This window comes from Corvus hawaiiensis, chromosome 18 (assembly GCF_020740725.1).
Source record: "Corvus hawaiiensis isolate bCorHaw1 chromosome 18, bCorHaw1.pri.cur, whole genome shotgun sequence".
Lineage (NCBI taxonomy): Eukaryota > Metazoa > Chordata > Aves > Passeriformes > Corvidae > Corvus > Corvus hawaiiensis.
The window spans coordinates 1,278,010-1,294,335 of NC_063230.1; the positions used below are offsets into that span (position 1 = coordinate 1,278,010).

Genomic DNA, 16,326 nt, shown 5'->3' on the forward strand with positions numbered 1-16,326 from the left:
ATCCAGACAAGTTTTCCTCGGCTTTGCATCAAGGTTCAAAGGTTGGACTTGATGATCTTAGAGGTCTTTTCCAACCTCAACGACTCTGTGATTCCAAGACTGACCCTATTGATGTGACAGAACTATCCCATAAAGGCTAAGCTTGGGAGCTCCTCAGTGAGGGTATAACAAGGGTTCTTTAGTCCCACCTGGCTGCACAGTCCCACAGAAACCTGTAGGACCTTCGTGTCTTTGACACTTCTATTGCACTGTGAAATTGGACAAGTGCTGCCCAACAAGTTCAAAACATCTCCAAGTTCGAGCAGAAGGTCACCCAGTGGTGAGAGGTTTGTGTGTTCCTTTGCAGCACTGCACACAGATGCACCCACAGAAAAGGGAGCTGCACCCAATTCATCCCGGTTTGTGTAAAGGCGTGTTCACAGCACTGGCTTTCCTTTAGCACAGACCTACAAATCCTCCCCCAACATTCCTCCACTGCCTGCCTTTACCCTGCCCTATTCACATGCTCACTCACTCCTCAGGAGCTGAGCAAAGCCCAGCGTCTGACTCCTTCTCCCCAGCCCACTGCTTACCCATAACAGCCTGCTCTGGAGAGGTGGGGGGAGTCAGGGGCATCCCACAGGTACTGGCAGGATCCTTCACGCTTCCAAGCCCCTGCTGTCCCACATTTATATGGCCTGCAGCACTGGCACCATTCTGTGACACGGGGATGTCACTCTGGGAGATGAGAACAAAGGCTGAAGGATACACCATCCTTACACCCCCTGCAGAGAGATGGAAAACCACAAGTCTTAAACACACCTGATAATATCCAGCAACCACAGCTACTTCCACTTGTTTTCAATGTCAATTTGACAAAACTTATTATCTGAAATACAAAGAGCTAAGGAATTTCCATGCTAATATACACCCAGCCCTCTGTAACCGGTACAGAGCTGAAATGAGTAGCTCAATCCAGTGAATAATGGCATGTGGGATACAGGGAGTACAAAAGCTTGAGGCAACAGAACTACTCAGATGTTCTGGTGTCAAGAGAGCTACAAGAGAATATAGGAAAATTATAATGGCTGCTTCTGATTAATTAGATTTTTTTTTTTTTTTCCAAATCATGAGGAGGAAAATAATCCTTCAGGCAAAATATTGAAACTTACCAACAATGACTTCGACTGCCACAGGGAAATCGTTGTCATATCCCAGCTCTTCCTCCTCTTTCATGCCTTCCTTTTTCTTCAGCACCATGGGGTAGAAGTACTGCCACTCCTCCATCAGCTTCCGAGTGGCGGGGTCTGACATCTTGTAGGACTGGCCCGTGAGGGTCCCGTTCAACCCATAAGGACTCACCAGCACTGCAACACAGCAAACAGCAGCCCTGAAGGACCCAGCAGCACCACAGGATAGCAAACAGCAGTCCTGAAGGACCCAGCAGCACCACAGGATAGCAAACAGCAGTCCCACAGCAGGGCTGCTCCAGCTGTGGGTCAGCAGTGTCTGCCTCCGGCGCCTGCACAATGAAGGGTCCGCTCCAGGGAAAGCCACTGCAACACCCAGTACAGGTGTGAGCCCAAACCTACGGCACTGCACTGCTCCTGCACACCCCTTCTGAGCTAACACGGGACCCTGTGGCAGTTTGGGTTCATAACTTCCACAGTGAATGAATTTCCAGCAATCCCAGTGTAGTGAAAGAGCACTCAGGGATGAGCACTCATGGAAAGAACAGAGGACAGGAACACTTGAGACTTCTCAGCATTGAGAAGGAGAGATAATACACAAAGAAGAGTCACAACAAATAGGGAAAACTACTTGCTTAACAACAGGTATTTCCATTCTGACTCAACTGTGCTTTTAGTTGTATTTGATTTGAGTCATGAATTCATCTCACTGAAATAAAATGTATGATTGAAGTGCCTGAGCCTCTGTCAAAGCTTTACATTTAGACACAAAATGTTTTTCAATAAAGCTTCTATAAATTAACATCTCTAGACATGATCATTTCATGTGTCTCTGGGTGTTTTTTTACTCTGTGTTGAACTTTACAAAGATTTCTTGCTTTAATTGCTTTGAAACTATAATTTCAGACTGTAGTAAAGACAGCATAACTCAATGACTCAAAATTCTTAGGTGTTTTTCTTTTTTTTTTTTTTTTTTGGTAGAGTATCACACAAAAATTGCCTTATGAATTTACTAAGCCATCAACTGAACTCTGTAAAATTCTAATTTCTTACACTGGCAAATAAATAGTCACAGATACTTCAAGTTTTTCATTGTTTCTGCTACATTTTCACACCCACCCACCCCTTGTTTTTAAAATAAAACAGTAAACAGTTGCCAATGTATGAATGAAAAGCAGTCCTGAACCACATAAGCTCACACAGGGTTTACAGAGAGACCATGTCAGACAACCACACGGGTGCACTGACTTTCTTAAATACTAAGTTTTTTTAAACAAAAATGCTTGATTTGTTTGGCATGTAACGTTAACAACAATGCGAATGGATAGAAAGTTCTGGGGAGTCATCCCCACATGGTTTATGTCCCGGGAAGCTCCGTACCTTGGAAGGGCGAGGGGGAGGACTGGGCCATCTGGATGTGCTCCTCGGTGATCAGGTAGATGGGCTGGTGCTGCGCTATCTCCACACTCGTGCACACGTTGCTCTCCCCGTGCAGGAAGAACGTGAAGGCACATGACAAGTGCTCGCTGCAGCAGAGGGGAGACAAAAGGAAACATTTATCGGTGTTAATGGGCTCCAGGAGGGAAATTCAGAGCCTTGGAGGCCAAGCACACACCCTCTTGTCCTGTCCTGAGGCTCACTGCCGGGATGATAATCACATGACAGAGGGATCTGTCACCACATAATTGACAATGTTGGCAACTGTCTCATAGATGTGTTTTCCTACTTCTTTCACTCAACAAATTCATTACAAATAAGTGGGATTTTAACCAGGATTCAAGCAGTGAAAAGAGGGGTCTTCAGAAATTCTTCAAAGTTCACCCCACAACGAGGTCCAGCTGAAAAGGAATAACAAGGGAATCGAAAGATGTTTGCCTAACACCTCATGAGAATCTTGATTAAAAATATATAAAAGCACATGAATATTACAGAAAGTTGTCAACAACCTAGGGTGAACCATGGATTTGCCACTGCTGACCAAACTTAGCTTGAAATGAATGGTACTGAAAATGTTTTCCCTTTATTCTACCCATAGAGTGACTCCCATCACAGCTAACTATTTGCTTAAATATTCCTTGCTACAAAGCCACCAAAAACCCCACATTTCATGTTTTTATCATCATTTTAATCAACTAAAAATGTACAGAGCTGCAGTAAGTGTGCAGACTTTTCTGTCCAATTCAAGAGCTGTGCACAGCTTTATGGGTGTTGGCTTTGGCACTGGGCCAGCCCTAATGGGACCTGTGTTTGAGAGACAGCTCTCACTGCCTGCACCAAGAAAAAAACCAGAGGTAACTACAGCCACTTCACTTCAGTGTTGAAGTCAACCAACTGCTCTACTGCTGCTGCCAGTTGTTTCTAGACAAAGGCACTGATGGTGTAGAATAGGGAGCTGCTCTAATCTCACTAAATCTCTGAATGATTCCACATATTGGGCAGAATAAGTTGTCATCCCGTACCCCAAGTTACTCTTCTGTGAGCCTCAAATCCTACCACAAAAAGGGACCAGAAGAAAAAATTCAGCTGAGAAAAATCTGAAGGGAAAAGGCTACTGAAATGACAGGTAAGGGCTATACTTCCCTGGTGCTGCCATCCACAATTCTGAAGTATTTTGTAACAGTAATTCCACTAAATAAAAGGTTTCCTTATGTTTCAATTTTCACAAAGGAAAGAAATTTTACTATCCTCAGCGCTGAAGAAGTAAATTGATCATTGAGTTACATGGTGGGGGGAAGGGAGGGAACAGGACATGGGACAAAATGGGTCAGATTCCAGGTATTCCTATCCTGCCCCAAGAAGAGAAGCAAATCGATTAATGTAATAAAACCCCCTGAACAATGGATTTCTGCACATACAAGAAACACAAAATTACAGCCAAGTCCAAATATTTAATCAGATCCCGTTCGTTTTCTTACACACGGTGAACACCTTTAATATAAAGAAGGTTTTAATAAATAAAATGCCCATGAGAAATCTGGTGTAAGAGCAAGTGAGGATAATGTCTGCAGAGAGTTCATGTGCAGCAGGTCAGCATTTCAAAGCAGAGAGCAAAGCTGTTTGCAAAGCAGTGATTTTCAACCCCTGGCTTTAGGATACTACACAGAAACACTCCGGATTCTGCAAGCTTCCCACAGGATTTAACTGTGGGTCTTGCTTGGCTGCAATTCAACCAAAGGGAAAAACTTGGGACATCCAGGGACCCTTTCAAGTGTCTTGCAAAGTGGTCTGGCATGAACAAATGTGCAATCTTATGCAACACTCACAGCTACCCATAACCACTGTGAGGATAAGGAATACACCAAATCAGACCTTGAAACACAGAAGTTTTGTTTGTTTTTGGAAGGAAGGCAGTGCATGCCATGAACTTTCAACTGAGAATCACCTAGCACCAGAATTAGTAATTAAAATCAGAAAATTAGACAGCTTCAGACTAAGAGTATAGACAAACGATTATTGGGGGAAAGGCATACAAATACAATAGCAGCCCATTTCTCTTCCCTGAATGCCAGATTAAGGAATAACAGTAACGAATGTTACTGCTCATGCCCAGCAATAAGGACTTCAGCAGTGAAAGATGGAACATTTGTAACACTGGATCCAAATTAAATCAAGTGCAGCTCTAGGACGAGAGCAACAAAGCTCAGTCAGTCCAGCAGTGCTTTCCTTCAGACCAGAGCTGGTGGAGCTGCTGGCACAAGCCCCTCTGCCCAGCAGGTCTGACTCCAGCCAGACCCTGTGTCCTGCTGCCCTCCCTGGGCTCCCCCCAGCTTTGCCAGGCACTGACACACAAGTTAAGCTCCCTCTGGTGCCAGTCATTGCCATAAGCTCAGCTTTCAAGACCAAAAATAATAAAGATCAAGGCCTGGGGACTTCCTGCGGTCCCCATCAGCTCCTGGCAGGCTCTGGGTGAAAGGTTTCCTTTAGTAACAAATAAGAACTTGATTTGAGCACCCGCTGCTGAGCTGTGTCCCAGCTGGCATGTGCTCCCAGCCTCCTGACATTCCTGTCTGCAGTACAGCTCACACCATTCCTGAAATACCAGCCCGAAGAAATCACTCTGGCTGCAAATGTGAGCCTGATCTTGGAATAACATCCAAGTGGAGAAACCTCACCCAACTCCAAGCAGCCAGCCCTTCACACAGCCCCAGGACAAGGCTTTACCTGATCCACCACTGAGCCCCACTGTACATCCAACCTATTCACACCAAATCAAGCTCCAAAACACACAAATGGTCCAGGTCCTCACTAGAATCTTCCAACATTATCAATATCCAGTTTTCCTACCAGATCCACTACTCTTTGCACCAACAAAAAGCTGAACACAAAATGCAAATCAGACCAGGGTTCCGAAAAACATTCAGCACCATGTTCAGACTGATTTTTTTGTTTTACTTACATTTATTTCAACCCAGTTCAAAAACTGAAGCAGATAGGCTGTTGAGAAGCTGCTCCACTATCTCGGCAGGTTTTTAAACATCCTCATTTCTGTACTCTTTCTGATCAGATGATAAAACGATCAGAAACTACCAGAAATGCACATGGAGTATCTCCCTACTCCCCAAAGTCTGTTGGAATACCTCACACTGCCAGCTCAGGACAAGTACAATAATATAAACGTTGCTAATTCTGCACAGCTGTGCTGTACATTCGCTTTGCACACATTAATGAGTTACACCAGGAACTAAGGGCAGTCAGAGGCAGGGTTTGAGTCAAGGCTCCGACCCAGAGGCGAGGAAGAAGGCCAAAAGTGTGGCAGTAAGGTGACATCCTGAGCAAGCCCCCAGCCATTCCTGATCCTAACAGGGGAATACAAAGTGCCATATATTCCCTACAAAAAATTCCAAATCAGAAGCCTGGACCAGACTGAAGCATCCAATGCATCAGAAAAATAAAGTTGGGGGCATTTAAAATTATTTATGCCTTGGGTGTGGTGTAAAGTGAAAATGCTCAGCCATGTGCCCATGAACTTAGCTTGAAATGTATTTCAGCTGGATTAATTCAGTATTAACCCTATTAGGATTTACCCTACCAGTTAAGAGTCTGAGGTTTGAATTTCTTCCTTTTCTGGCTTTTTTCAGGCATACAGCCAGTGCCACCAGAGACAGTGGCAGCTGCAGGAGTTTTCCATGGGAAACTTTCAACACAAACTTAAGCAAGACCTCTTCTTTTCATCCTATTTTATAAAAATTATTTTAAAGAGTGCAAATCTGTAACAGTACTCTGGTAACACTATGTAGGAACTCTTTTTTACAGGTACTTTTTCAGAAACCTTCCTTTGCTTTCCAGGTGCCTGACGGCTGCCTTGGTTAGGATGTCATCTTCCCCAGTGGAATGTATGGAACATATACAGTACATATGTTATTTCCACCTCTGGCTGCACTAAGGATAAGGTGGGAAAAATGCTGAGCACTGTGGCCTTCAGCCAGCAGAACACTTTGGTACACACCTCCAACAATATTTCCACTATATTCACTGAGACCTATGTGCTAAAATTAAAACAACTATTCCAATAAAAGGCATCTATTAACAGAAATACAGAGAAAAAGCAACATCACATAACCTTTTGTAACAAAAGATCTGTGTCCTTTTAACTATTGCTGGTATTTTTTTTCTCCATAGCACAGAAAAATCCAGCTTTCACTTTGGCACCTAATCACCTGCAGCTGACATTAACTGTCTTTCAGGTGTTTCCTCTGGGATCTCAATTACCTTAAATAACTTTTGAGATGCCTAAAAATGCAGCTGAATACCTTGGCAATGTAGTATTTAGGACTTCCCATAACCTTTATGAATGCCAATTCCTCAGTTACTATGACTTAAAGAAAACAACTTTACATTAAATTTACTTATATATTAAAATCAGATGAGGATTACGAAAATCTGACTATGCTTAAACTCCACAGCACTGGCAGAGAAAGGAGAACAACTGATGGATTCAGGTGTTCATTTGTTGGGAGGTTTACACAAATACCCAGTGGAACCTGTATTATTCTGCATTCAAACTGTACATGAAAAAAATGTCAAATACTGCAATTCCTAACAGAGTTTGGAATGTATGTACTAATGTTTATCCTTACGTAAAGTCAAACTGCACCCCACAGATTTCAAAATACACCACAAATGTGGAAATCAAAGCTGCCAGTAACAATTACTTTGGGATTTGGGGAAGGAGATGCTACGGAAAGCCTTAATTGAACACAACCAAGTTTTCTCCTTATTAGAGAGATATTAAAACAATAGTTTTCCGGTATGAATGTTGTCATTATTATTTTAAGGACTTGAAACCATTCCCTGAAAACCCCTTGCTGCCATGTAGTGCACGGTGTCTAAGCTTGCTTTGTCCCAAACACTGCAACCTCCTGACACACCTGGAAAGTGCAGTCAGGAGCCAGATGCCAGGACTGACACTAAAGGTTCCTTAGAAAAATACAGTGAAAATTTAAGAATCCTATATTTGTACGTATCAGTCCTATTTTTAGAACAATTTCAGGGCTGAGCATTTTTTAAATACTTATTTCTCCACAGAGGAGCTTGAGCTCCCATCCCCTGCCTTACAGGCTGCTGGCAACCTCTTTTTTCTCCTTTACTTTATAAGCAATTGTCCATAAAGCCACTGACTGTGTACAATTAATTATATTTTATGACCAATAAATTGTATGGCTGTTCTAATTCTCCTCAAAATTAAGGTTGGGATCTGAAAGCCCTCAAGTCACAGTTACCCCAAAATAGCTTCATCGAGTCTGATGTCAGAAAAGAGGCAGCAGCAAAGGCACAGGCATTAGGAAAACAGTCAAATCACTTGTTTGATGTGGACTACAAAAAAGAGGGCATGGAAAGGCAAACTTGAAACAGAAGGGTAAGTGAGAGCAAATTAAATAATTTCCTTTAAAGTTGCTAAAGCAACAGGACAGGAGCAGGTCACAGTGGGGTCTGGGCAGGAGATGGCAGCACCTGGACACCCCTACAGTCAGTAACACCCGAACACCACAGTAAACTAGCAGTCCAGTATGAAAATCACCTCTTCTTAAATAGTCTGGAAATAAGTATCCCCAGAGAAGCCTGAATTTGAACAAGCTCCCACAAAGGGAAGAGAAGAAAGGCTGCCTCCTTTGCTGTCAGAGAAGGCAGAGCCTCAGTTCCAGAGCAGAGTGGCTTTAAAGGTGCCACTGCCCAGTTAAGGCACTGCCCTTAGCTGAGGGGAGTGATGCACTCCCAGAGTGCCCAGATCCTCCAGGACACACCATGGTCCAGGGAGGAACTCCAGGGCCCTGCCAGGCCCCTGTGTTAGCAGGGAAAGCTTCCTCACATACACCAGGAGAGCAGAGGAGCACCTGGAACAGCAAACAAAAAAGGCCAGGCCATTTTCAGGCCCTTAGGGGAAATCACACATTCAACACCACAACTAAAGCTAGAAGGAAAGCATTTCCAGGCATGAGACAATTCCAGAGTTTTCTGGACACCACAGCCTCCTGACAGCACACAGCCCCCATTTCTGCACCAGGCATGGGACCCCCACAGCCAGATTCTCTCCGCTGTGGCCCCAGACACAGATCCACACTGAAATACGGAAACACCAACCTGGAGCCTGCTGGGTGCTCTGTCACTCCACACATCAATCCCTGAGAAGTAAGGACCCACTGAATCCAGCATTCTCTGTGTGCTGGAGCCAAAGCAGGACTGAGGGCTGACACTGCCCTGCAGCTGGAGCTTGTCCCAAGGCTAACGAACACCCAGCTGAAAGCAGGTGGGGCAATTATTCCCCTGTATCACAGCACCTGAAACAACTTTTCTTCAGGTGAACACACTGCTGGCTCATGAACAAGGGAAACTGACGCCTGGTTACACATCTCTGCCTAAAGTCACTACTTTTTGTATGGCACAGAGTAAGAATAGGGGAAGCCAAGCTGCAGATGAAATCATATTGCTTTGGCATTGACTCCTTGTCTCTTGATTTTGTTATCTCTTTTTCTTCCCCAACTCAAAGAAATAAAAATAAGAGGGGGGGGAAGAGACCATCAGTTCCCAGAATTACCAGGTCTTTAATAATGGTATCTCTTAAGTCCATACGTTGTCTCATATATTCTGTTGGGTTTTTTTACACACAGAAACTTTGTATACGTATTATTTGCCTTTAATGTTTTTCCAGTGGTGAAGTAAAGCACTAAGATAACAGTTTCACAATGCAGCAAGCATTTAGATAACATTGTCTAAACACTTGCTGTGTTACAGACTTACTATGTCAACATTGCCTCAGTTGTCACCAGTAAAACCCAAGGCCAACACACTCCTCACCAACGGGATTCCCTCCCTGATCCCATCTCCCATCCTTCCCTGTGTGTAATAATGTATGCACAGGATGAGCTGCCAACCTGGGGGACACGGGGTTATTCTTCCAATGGATCCATCAATCTGCAGTGTGACAGGGTAAGAACAGCAGCACCTGCACAAGTCCAGGGGCAATGCTGTGCATCCCATCAGCCCATTCTGAGCAGTAATTCCATTGCAGGAGCAGTAGGAACAAGACCCATATCAAGTCTGTGCTGGAGGCAAGGTCGCGTCCAGCGTCCGTAACCTTCGATGGGAACACGGGACAAACTGCTCCCATTTCCTGCCCTGGCTTATCCCGATGTCTCAGGCTGGGAGAGCTCCATGTCTGGGTTTTTTGGAGATGGACTGGACTGTTTACAGCACAGCAGAACAGGACTGGCTGTGAGTAAATGACACGGTGACAGAGCTCCTGCTGAGGAGGAGTTTGCACTGTAGTGAAGCGGAGCTTTGCCCCACAGCTCCTGCAGGGAGAACCAGGTTCTGCAGCAACAGCCATCCCATGCTTGCCCTGGAAACTACACACAGAAATAAGCATATTTTGACAGTGTATTGAAGCAGTGTTTAATATCTAGTTCTGTTTTGATTAATGGATAATTTAACCATATAAGGAGCTCCTCCAGTGTACTGGCACTGAGAGATTCCCTTCCATGTACAACTGGAGTAGTTTTATTCCTGTGATCCTCAGTGAAGTACTACACCATAATAGGTGAAAATCTCCCATAAACATTCACAATAAACCCTTACTTTTCTATATCAAGTAAGTTTTGTGTGTGTTGAACATGGAAGTTTATTGATTTATTATTAGCTGCATAAAATGTGACTTGTCAAAACAGCCTGGTTTCGAATTGTTTCCCACAATTTTTAAGATGAACAGAAGTCATTCCCAGACTGTTGATGGTTACTGAAGAAATAATCCAAAATAACATCCTGAATAACTAAACCAGGCAGCAGGGCTGCCATGACCACTGCAATGTATTTATTTTCTCTACATTCAGGGACAAACCCTGCTCTTGATATCAGTTAATACCAAAGGCAACACGGAGCAAGAAGGAAGGCAAGTCCCTGGATCAAGGATAGCATTTATCCTCATCCCATATACGCCGAAATACAGGACAATGACAGATGGCACAGAAGGTTGGTCAGTACATCTGCCAGTATGAAAATAAACCAGTTGAAGTCAGAGTACGGCAATGCAGGCTTTTGGTTTTCATGCTGAAAGCTCAACCTATGTGAAAGAACTGTGCAGGATTCCTGCTCTGGAAATGGGCTGCGATCCATCTCCAGTGGGATTGTCACCAGCAGATCAAACCACAGCAGTCCAACAGTGCTGCTCAGCAGGTGAGGAGCATGTGCATCCTCCCACCAACACTCTGAAGTTAGGAACAGTTAAGGCATGTCAGCTTAGAAAAATCCTGTCTGCAGTAGACAAACAGAGGTTATAGGGTAGATAAACAGAGCAGATCAACAGAGGCAGTTTCCCTGCAGCAGAAATTCAGATCACTTAAAATTTTATGTGCTAAATTATCTTTATCAAATAAAATCTGATTTTTACTAAATCTAGTCAACACTGGATAAAACTGGCCAAACCCAAAGGGTCTCCTGGATCTCTGAAATAAAATTCCTGCAGTGAAATCCCAGTGAACATTCCTCCCTTGGCAGAGGGATGGTGAGTGATGCAGTCAGCACTGTACCGCACCATGTAGCTCGAGGCACTAAGGATTACTGAGTCCATTATTTGTTACATTTGTGCTACACTTCAGAGCAGTGCTGATTTAGAACTACAACTATTTTGAATTATTTAAGATGTCAGCACCAAAAACTGATTCTACAAGTTTATTATATTCATTATGAATTAAAATTCATTGTGATGAGACACTGGATCCTGCCCTATTTAGAAAACATAGACGTTGTTGTCACCGTATTTCTACTGTAATACAGGATATAGACTTTAAAATACAATATAAATGCATACCAAAAAAGAAACATGGAGGTTATTAAAGTTATTTTCAGGCTAATGCCAAAACAAACACGTATTTTCCACTGGAAATTCTGAGCTTTTTAAGATGTATGTCCTTAAAAATCAGGAACTTGCTTATATCTGTAGCAGCATTACCAGGTATTCTAAAAACAATAGTACCAGCTGGTGAAAACTACAAAATGGATTATAATTAACTAGAAGATTGTCAGAATGGATGCAGTATTTCTTGCTTTAGCATACTCAAAATACCAACACATCAGGAAAAATTGCACATAAAGCTTCTAAAATCCCTGCTGTTATCACCCTCCTGCCATCTCTGTCTGAAGCACTGTATTTCCACACAGGGTCTGAAATGGGTCCTTTGGAAAATCCATTTCCATAAAAGATCTGATACTCTTTCAAACAGGAATGCAGGCAGATAAGCTCATATATTCAATGTGCCCCATAACTTATTCATGGCACATGAGTAAGTTGCATGTTAGTTACATGTGGAATCTCCCCAAAAGCCCTCTTTTTGTGCTGTTAGTCTCAGCATTTTTTAAATACCATCCAGGCCTCAGAACTGTCATGAGCAGTTGTGCTCTAGAGATCAGGACTGAAAAAAATCCTTTTGAATATTAATAACCCCAAACTCCAGCATAAGCCTGACGAGGGCTGATGGAGGTTCACCAACCAACTATTGCCATTTTTTTCCAGCCTAAGGCATAAACTGACCTTTCCTTAACAACTCGGCCTGCAAAGTTTAAATGCTGAGTTCCCTGAAATTGAAGCTTTCTGTGGCAGTTTTATCACAGATAACACAGCTATCAGTTACTCTGGCTCACAACTCCAGCTCTATGGGTGACTGGCAGAGTCAAAATGATTTGTCTGTGGGTCACAGACCCAAACAGAGCTGAAGCTGTGGAAAAAGGCTTCCCCCTACCCCTCATAAAGTGGATAAAAATATTATCCTTTCTCTTAAGATTTGTGTTGCACGCTGGCCATCAGTGGGCAATTAACTTTATCCAAATTAAGTCAGCCCAGTTTTCAGTCTCACACCCGAACTGCAGTAGTTGTGTGTGAAGTCAGTGATGAAATCATGTTCAGCAGAGGAACAAAAAGGGTATTTAACACTCAAGTATGGCGGAGTATCAAACCACATTTACACTGGGAGTTTCATTTTCATAAATTAATGCTGCTCTAGGAGTAAAGCCACAAGTCATTAGTGATCCCTCAGTAACTGCTTTAGACAATTCCTTATTTAATATGTCCTTGTAGCACAGATTCACTCAAAGCCACAGCTGAGTTTGTCACCAAACAGCTTCGCTCTGTGCTCTACTGGATTCAAACCTGCACATTAAAGAAAAGCATCAACATGGGATAACACAGAAATTTCTTTGTAACAACTTGTCAAAAATTACCTAAATTCTGTCTTGATTTATATGGCAATTAACTCTGAAAGCTAGAAATTTAATGCATCTGATAATCGTGGCTTGAAATGGCTTTGATCCCAGCAGCCATTTGTGAGACATGATTACTCTAGAAGCCCCTGTAACCTGAACGAGCACTGTGAGTGGATAAGCATTGCTCTGTGTGTTTTATAGGCCTACATTATGTATGTGCAGTCTGAAAGGTCACATTATTTGTTTACGTAACACACGTGGTGGTCTTACAAATAACAGCTCTGAGTTCCTCAGTAACCAAACATTCCCTCACGTGGGAACACTGAGCTGGAACAACCACCCAGTGCTGGGCAAACCAGGCATGGGAGACCAAAAAAAATTTGAAATATGGGAACAAAACCAGCTTCAATGCCCTACAAGGACCCAGACTAACAGGTATGAGGTACAAGGGGAAATAATATGTAAACATCAGATAATTTCTCAGACTGCTCAAAGCATGGGGAAAAAATGAAGCAGACACTGCCACTTACTCCTGCTTGTTTAAATTAGGGAGGGGCTGTGTGAAGCTTTAAAATTATTTTATCCAAAATCTTCCAAGATAATCAGATAGTTCTCCTCAAATCCCAAAAATGGAGCTCAAAAATAATGAAAATGAAAATCTCATAAAAGAAAAGACAGGTGTTTCTTATAACCAAAGAACCTAATTTTCTCACAAGCAGCCAGGCTTCCCTCTCTCCCTGCTTTGTAAGTTAAGCAGCACTGGCATGGTAACACAGTGCACAGTAATTCACAAGTTAACAGACACCACAATTCATTTGCTCTCTCCCAATTTAAATTCGTGCAGCCTCAGTCACAGGGATGCTCTCCAGACATGCACACAGGCTCTGTCACCACAGTCGGCAGCCAGAGCACAACCAGGGCGCGTCCTTTCCACGTCTGAGCCATACAAATAAAGCCCAGCCTGTCACAGGCTCCTCCTCTGCTCTGCAAGGCCAGCACTGCCTTGTTTCTGCTGCCTGCTAATGTAGGTTAATGCACCCTTCTCCCCTTCGCCCCTCGGAGGCTGAGTGCTATTATCCAAAGTAGCATTATATTAGATTAAGGCCATTCAGAAAGGAGATTCCTGGGAAAAACCAGCAAACTGAAGGGGAAGAAGGGCCACACGTCCATTTCTTGTTGTCATTAAGTTCACTGCACATAAATTTATCGGTTTCATTCACAAAGCAAGTACCTCAACGGGGGGAACTGTGGTTACCCAGTTTGTTCAACACAGAAATAAGAGGAAGAATGTTGTTCTCAAAATCTCAAAACTATTAATGCAGTTTTGATTTGTGCTGCTTACTGTGGGCTCCTCAAGGGAAAAGGAGAAGTAAAACGTTATATTGTGAGTTTTATGTCACAGATTCATACAGCCTTAAAAAGAAATTCAGACTCTCCAGGCATTAAATCCCTGTACCCACTTTCAGTGTGAGCAAAGTTTAGTTTCTCCAGCAGGTGAACACCAGCACTGGGAGCTCTCCAGTGAGGAAGCAGCCCTGCTCTCAGAACATGGGAGCTGGGGACCTTCTGACTATCTCACATCCATTTAAAAATGGCAGCTGGAAAAGGATTTGTAAGTGCTGCAAGACTTGATCCCCCTCTTAAGTTCATTTCTTCCCACAAACCAAATCTTCTGATATCTTTACATGATTATAAACCTGTAATAATAACCCAGCATTTTGAATTACAGAACATGAAGAGAGATGAATCCTGATGGAGAGCTTCATTATTCCTAGGACTTGCAGCTGAACTCTTAAAAGTGGCAGAACAACAGCACTACTGCAAAATGAAAGAAAATCATGTTCAACTATACCTTGACAAAATTAAACGAAAAGCCAAAACCCAGCCCATAAAATACCACCCAAAATGACAAAGCAAAGCCAAGTGCCTAAATCTCTCCACATTTCCTTGCACAGCACACCTTCCTCAAGCACCAAGGACCAAGCATATAATGCCCTTCACACGTCTACTGAAGAGCACAAGGTTTAATGAGCTACACAGAACGGAGACAAAGTTTTAAGAGACCTGAACCTCATTTTACAGCATGGTCTCAGAGAAAATTTGTTCTCCTTTGCTGTATGGTGTGTAAAAGAGCCTGCAAAAGCTGTGAACACCTCCTAATACACACTGAAATTTGTGCTGTAAGCCTGCTGCCAGCTGTCCTTTAGGAGGATGGCTGCACAAACTTATTTCACATGTGTCCATTATGCAGCATGATCACAATTAATGGAATAAATTTTATGATTCAAAACAAATTAAGCAACATGTAGAAAATTCTAAAACCATGAAAAATGCATTAATTTATTCATTGCCATGCATTTGTGACCTTTCCACTTTCCGAATACAGTTTAATTGACTTGTTTAGAGACCAATTAATCCCTTTACATTTAAGTCAATCACTGAATCCTCTCCAAATAATTTAGCTCCTACGTGCTGCCTCCCATTTGATGTCCCTGGAGAGTGACTGCAGTTGAAACAGGTGGCACACAAATCACATTTAGGAATGGAGAAAGAACTGCACTAGCAGGGATATGAAGCATTAGAGATGCACAATTCAGTTAACCATGTTCTCTCTCTGATCTCCACTACTCCAGCTCCCAATCACGTCCCGAAAGTTTGGGGGGTTTTAAATGACAACTGCAGGCTATTTTAATTTTCTTTAGTTTCTAGTCCTCACCTACCGACTGCTCTTATCTTCATTTCTTTGCAAGGCACATGGAAATAATTCAGTGTCAAAGATAGAGAGAGGAGGGTTTGTCACCAAGGAAATCATTCCTCAGGTGGGGAACAGAGGTATTGGACGCCAAACCAGTAACCTCCAGCAACAAAATCTTAAGAGGATGGAAAAATCCAAACATACTGAGGTTTTTTGCCTATTAAAACCACTGACAATCTCGCCAGTACTGGAATGGGACAGAACATTTTATTTTCCCACAAAATAACACCTTAAAGGGTATCAGAATGAATGTAGGATTTCTCTATTTAAACAATAAAATAGATCTGAAGATGAGCCAAGGAATTCACCCCTTCTATAAGGTGCTCAACCAAGCAAAAAGCTTGAAAAGAAAAATTATTTCAAGTAAGCTAAAAGCTCCTGAAACCACATGAAGGTCAAGTAGAAAATAAAGGAAAGTATTATTTTTGTACATCAGTCCTGATTGTTGGATTTTAAACATTTATACAGACACATGATAAACACGTTATCTGAAACCTAAAGAAAGTATGCTCCAAGAACACAATTCAAGAAAAATCATGAGAAGGAAAAATAATTATTCCCATATCAAATGCAAGATTTCATGTTTTCAGTTCCACCAAGTAATCTTATAATAAAAATTATTTTCTCCCTAGTTTTCCTCTTCAACTAAGAACAAGTTTCTATCTGAAAATGAAAAAAAAAAAAACGAACCAGCCCCACCAGTGCAGAAAAACA

The 16,326-nt window shown here is 42.6% G+C and overlaps 1 protein-coding gene across 2 annotated transcripts in view; it reads right to left on the bottom strand.

Annotated features, from left to right (window-relative positions):
* The window catches only part of MED13L (mediator complex subunit 13L), a 179,354-nt gene that overhangs the window by 44,177 nt on the left and 118,851 nt on the right, over positions 1 to 16,326 (bottom strand). For both annotated transcript variants that reach the window (XM_048323263.1, XM_048323262.1), the window contains exons 5-7: positions 2,550 to 2,695; positions 1,152 to 1,346; positions 573 to 764 (exon numbers count right to left, since the gene is read on the bottom strand). In XM_048323263.1, coding sequence (XP_048179220.1) covers positions 573 to 764; positions 1,152 to 1,346; positions 2,550 to 2,695 — 533 coding nt within the window. The remainder of the gene's footprint in view (positions 1 to 572; positions 765 to 1,151; positions 1,347 to 2,549; positions 2,696 to 16,326) is intronic.